This window comes from Colobus angolensis, unplaced genomic scaffold (assembly GCF_000951035.1).
Source record: "Colobus angolensis palliatus isolate OR3802 unplaced genomic scaffold, Cang.pa_1.0 Scaffold5456, whole genome shotgun sequence".
In the NCBI taxonomy this organism is placed as follows: domain Eukaryota; kingdom Metazoa; phylum Chordata; class Mammalia; order Primates; family Cercopithecidae; genus Colobus; species Colobus angolensis.
Window position 1 is genome coordinate 4,528 of NW_012118995.1, and position 4,727 is coordinate 9,254.

General features: G+C 41.0%; 1 protein-coding gene across 1 annotated transcript; it reads left to right on the plus strand.

Annotated features, from left to right (window-relative positions):
• Nucleotides 1-2,011: 2,011 nt before the first annotated feature.
• On the plus strand, nucleotides 2,012-3,341 carry LOC105525608 (sushi domain-containing protein 5). Its single transcript, XM_011961287.1, has one exon. The coding sequence runs from the start codon at nucleotides 2,079-2,081 to the stop codon at nucleotides 3,297-3,299; it is 1,221 nt and encodes a 406-aa protein (XP_011816677.1). The 5' UTR covers nucleotides 2,012-2,078; the 3' UTR covers nucleotides 3,300-3,341.
• Nucleotides 3,342-4,727: the final 1,386 nt, after the last annotated feature.

The window sequence follows — 4,727 nt, forward strand, 5'->3', positions numbered from 1 at the left end:
AAAAAAAAAAAAGAAAAAGAAAAAAAAGAAAGATGCATTTTTAACTTAATTATAAAATACATACAAATCATAAGGCAACAAACCAATGAATTATCAAGAATAAACACAGATATTTAGGCCTTGACACAGTGAAGAAATCAAATATTGCCAGCACCCTAAAAGTCCTGTTTGTACCAGACCCAGTCATCACCCCTTCTCTCTTACCCAAGTGTAACCACCATCCTGAGTTTCGACATCCATAGATTAATTCTGCCTGTTTTTTAACTTTATATAAATAGAATCAACACAGAGTGTGCTCTTTTGTGCCTGGCTTAACATTATGACCATGCAATTCATCTATTTTGTTGTGGGAAGCAGTGGTTGGTTCATGTTTATTGATGTACAGATTTGCATTGTTTGAGTATCCCGTAATTGATGTACCGGTTCTGCAGTTAATGGACACTCGAATTGCTTCCAGTTTTTTACGATTATGAACATTCTTAGGCCTGTCTTTTGGTGCCCATATGCACACATTACTGTTAAGTGTATATTTAGGAGTGGAATTGCTGTGTCATGGAGCATCCGTATGTTCAATTTTGGTAGAGATGCACAAACAGTTTTCCATCGTGGTTGTTCCAGTTCACACTCCCACTAACAGTGCTGTATATCCTAGTTAACATTTGATATTGTCGATCTGTTTAATTTTAGCCATTCTGGTGCTATGCAATGGTATCTCATTATGACTATCTTACTAGTGAGCTTGAGCATCTTTCCACGTTTAATGACTAATCTGATATCTTTCTGATGATGTGCCAATTCAAGTATCTTGCCAATTTTTCTATGGTTTGTCTATCTACTTAGTATAGATTTGTGGGAGTCCTTTTTAAATTCTGGATATGAGCCCTTTGGAGTTATATGCGTTGCAGATATCTTCTCTAACTCTGCCTTGCATTGTAACTCTCTTCGTGGTAGCTTTTAATGAACAGAAGATCTTAATTTTAATGTAATCTAATTATCTATCCTTGTGCCAATACCACAGCCTTAAAAGGTAATTCAGTTTTATAGTAAATCTTGAAATGTTTTGCATATGTCTTCCAGCTTTTTCTTCTTTTTCAATATTGCCTTGTCTATTCTTGGTTCATTGCATTTCCATAAACTTTAGCATTCAGTTAATGTCTGAGATTTTTTATTAGAATTGTATGAGATCTGTGTAGATCAATTGGGACAGAATTGCCAGCTTAGCAATCTTGAGCCTTCTACTACACAATCATGATCTATTCCTCCATTCATTTAAGTCTTCTTTAATTTTGCTCAGCAATGTCTTATATCATTCCATGTAGAAGTCTTGCACATCTTTTGTTAGATTTATTCCTATGTGTTTGGTTTTTTAATGTTATTGTAAATGGCATCCTTTTAAATTTTAATTTTCTGTTTATTGACAGTATTTAGAAATACGATTGATGTTTATATTTACTGTAGACCTAGTATCCCTAATAAAGTCACTTTTTTGTTGTTGTTGTTGTTTTTGAGTTGTTGTTTTTGTTTTTGAGTCTCACTTTATCACCCAGGCTGGAGTGCAGTGATGTGATCTTGGCTCACTGTAACCTCCTTCTTCTGGGTTCAAGCAGTTCTCATGTCTCATCCTCCTGAATAGCTGGGATTACAGGCATATGCCACGATGCCTGGCTATTTTTTTGTATTTTATTAGAGATGGGGGTTCGTCACGTTAACCAGGCTGGTCTCGAACTCCTGGCTTCAAGTGATCCACCTGCCTGGACCTCCCAAAGTGCTGGGATTACAGGTGTGAGCCACCATGCCTGGTCTAAGCTCAGATGTTAATTGTAGTTAATTGTAATGTTCATATGTAGATTCTTTGGGTTTATCTATGATATGCAGTCATATCATCTGTGAATAATAACAGTATTATTTATTCTGTCCCAGCCCTTATGCTTTTAATTTCCTTTTCTTGTGTTCTATACTGGCTCTGTGCCTTTGGAGCTAGTGAGGTTTTTCCCTCTGTCCTTCCAGATGAGGCTGAGGCACACATTGACTATGAAGATAACTTCCCTGATGACAGATCTGTGTCATTCAGAGAGCTCATGGAGGATTCCCGGACAGAGGCAGAAGAGGACAGGAGTCAGGGAGACTCGTCTGAGGAGGCTCCAAAACAGGACCATCTGGTCTCCATTTCTGTGGGGAGAGAAAACACAGCCCAGGATAAAGGCTTTGTGCCAACCACAGGCTTGCCTGGCGCTGGGAGCAGTGTCTCTGCAGACTCGCCAGGATCGCGGCTGCTCCAGAAGCACTTGTTCTGGTTTCCTGCTGAGGCTTTCCACAAGCCTGGGTTGGAAAAGGAGGTGGATGATGACACCAAAAAGCAGTTTTCTGCTGGAGACAACCACAGTGGTGTAAAATTGGTCCCAGGTGAACCTGAAACGAAGGTGATCTATGACAACACTGATGGTCCCTTGGGGCCATTTATGGGCAAGAATGATAGCAAGGCAGGGGATCCTGTGGTGAGCAGCAGTGATGAGTCCTGGTTAGATGGCTACCCTGTGACAGATGGGGCTTGGAGGAAGACAGAGGCAGAAGAGGAAGAAGATGGGGACAAAGGGGATGGGTCAGTAGGACTAGATGAAAACATCCTACTTACTCCTGATCAGCCCATTCTTGTGGAAGTTAAGAAGCCCTGGAGTAGCACCCTCACTCCAAGCGAGGGCATGACCCATAGTTCAGTTCTTCCATCTCAAATGCTAGATGTGGAAGCTTTGGCGCTCAGACCTGTGAGTGTGTCCGAGACTGAGGGCAATGGAGATGGTGACTTGACCAAGTACCAGTCAACTCTACCCTGGAGATTCACCACAGAGGAGTCTCCGATGGCCACCCTGCCCTATGAGCTCACCAGCTCCACCCTGGAGATATTAACAGCGACCACTGTCAAGCAGACACCTAACCACATCCCCTCAACGATCATGGCAACCACCCAGCCTCCAGGAGAAACCACTGCTCCTGAGATCCAGGACAGCTTCCCATACGTGCTGTCTGAAGACTTCTTTGGACAGGAAGGCCCTGGGCCGGGTACAAGCGAGGAGCTTCATCCCACCTTGGAGTCATGTGTGGGGGGCAGATGTCCTGGCCTCAGCAGAGGCCCTGTGATTGCCACCATTGTCACCGTCCTGTGCCTACTGCTGCTCCTGGCAGGTGTGGGGATGGTGTGGGGCTACCGCAAGTACCAGCACAAGAGCTCCGTGTACAAGCTGAATGTTGGCCAGCGGCAGGCTCGGCACTACCACCAGCAGATCGAGATGGAGAAGGTCTAGGCACCTTCGGAGTGGGTTCTCCCAAAGCCACTTGGGAGGAAAATAACTGTGACACATCACACTGATAATTTACTAGAGCATGATGCAGGTGGACTGGGGCTCATCATGTTTTCCTCAGCTCTTTGTTTTATAGGCTGAGAAGTGTCTCTGGAGCACCTGGGAGGGCAGGGAGGCTTTGGTGGCATCATCACTCACATCAGTGTCTTCACCATCTGCCGTGGAATTGACTACACTAATCCCAGACCTGTGCTTGGGCCCAGTTTCCAGTGTGAGGTTGAAAATCGCCTCTTCCTTCATCACAGTATTATTATTATTATTATTTTTTTTTTTTTTTTTTTTTTTTTTTTTTTTTTTTTTGAGATGGAGTCTCATGCTGTTGCCCAGGCTGGAGTGCAGTGGCACAATCTGAGCTCACTGCAACCTCTGCCTCCCAGTTTCTTTCAGATTACATGTGCCACCACGCCCTGCTAATTTTGTGTTTTTAGTAGAGATAGGGTTTAACCATGTTGGCCAGGCTGATCTTGAACTTCTGACCTCAGGTGATCCACCTGCCCCAGCCTGCCCAAGTTCTGGGATTGCAGGCGCAAACCACTGTGCCCAGCCAGCTTCCTGGATATAAATTTTTATCATGAGGTCCTGCTATTGTCTTTTCTAATACCTGAAACATCTCTGATGATGTCCCTTTTATTCCTAATGTTTTTCATTTGCATCTTCTTTAAATTCTTCTTAATTAGCCTTGCTAGGAGTTTATCAATGTTACTAGTCTTTTCAAATAATTAACTTTTGACTATGTCGATTTTCTCTATTGTGTGTTTGTTTTTTATTTACTTCTGTTCTTTTAAAAATCTCCTCCTTCTATTTCTTTGTGTTTAACTTAATTTTATTTACCCAGCTTCCAGAAATCAATTTGATTTTTCAGCATTTCTTCTTTTCTCACATAGATATTTAAAGGTATAACTTCCCCCGGGCTCAGCTTTTGCTGTTTCCCACACATTTTGATATGTCATATTTCCATTATCATTCAGTTAGAATGTTTTCTGATTTCCACTGTAGTTTCTCCCTTGACCCATGAGTTATTTAGGCATATTTTGTTTAATTTCTATACATAGGGGAATTTTAAAGTAATTTTTTGTCTAAACTAATCTCACTATGACCAGAAAATGTATGTATGATTCAGTCTTTTAAAGTTTATTGATACTTCTTTTATGGTCAATTTTGTAAAAATTATTCTATGTGCACTTGAAAAGAACATTTATTCTATAGTTGTTGGATGTCATCTATATATTTCAAAGAAGTCATATTTATGAAGTGTGTTGTTCAAATCTGTATTCTTACCTTTTTTCTATTTGTTATAATTATTAGTGATAGAGATGTTTAAAATATCTCACTATGATCATGGATTTATCAGTTTCTTCTTTTAGTTCATAT

Coding starts and splice junctions, on each gene's coding strand:
- LOC105525608 (XM_011961287.1), top strand. CDS start 2,079: ATGGAGGATTCCCGGACAGAGGCAGAAGAGGACAGGAGTCAGGGAGAC.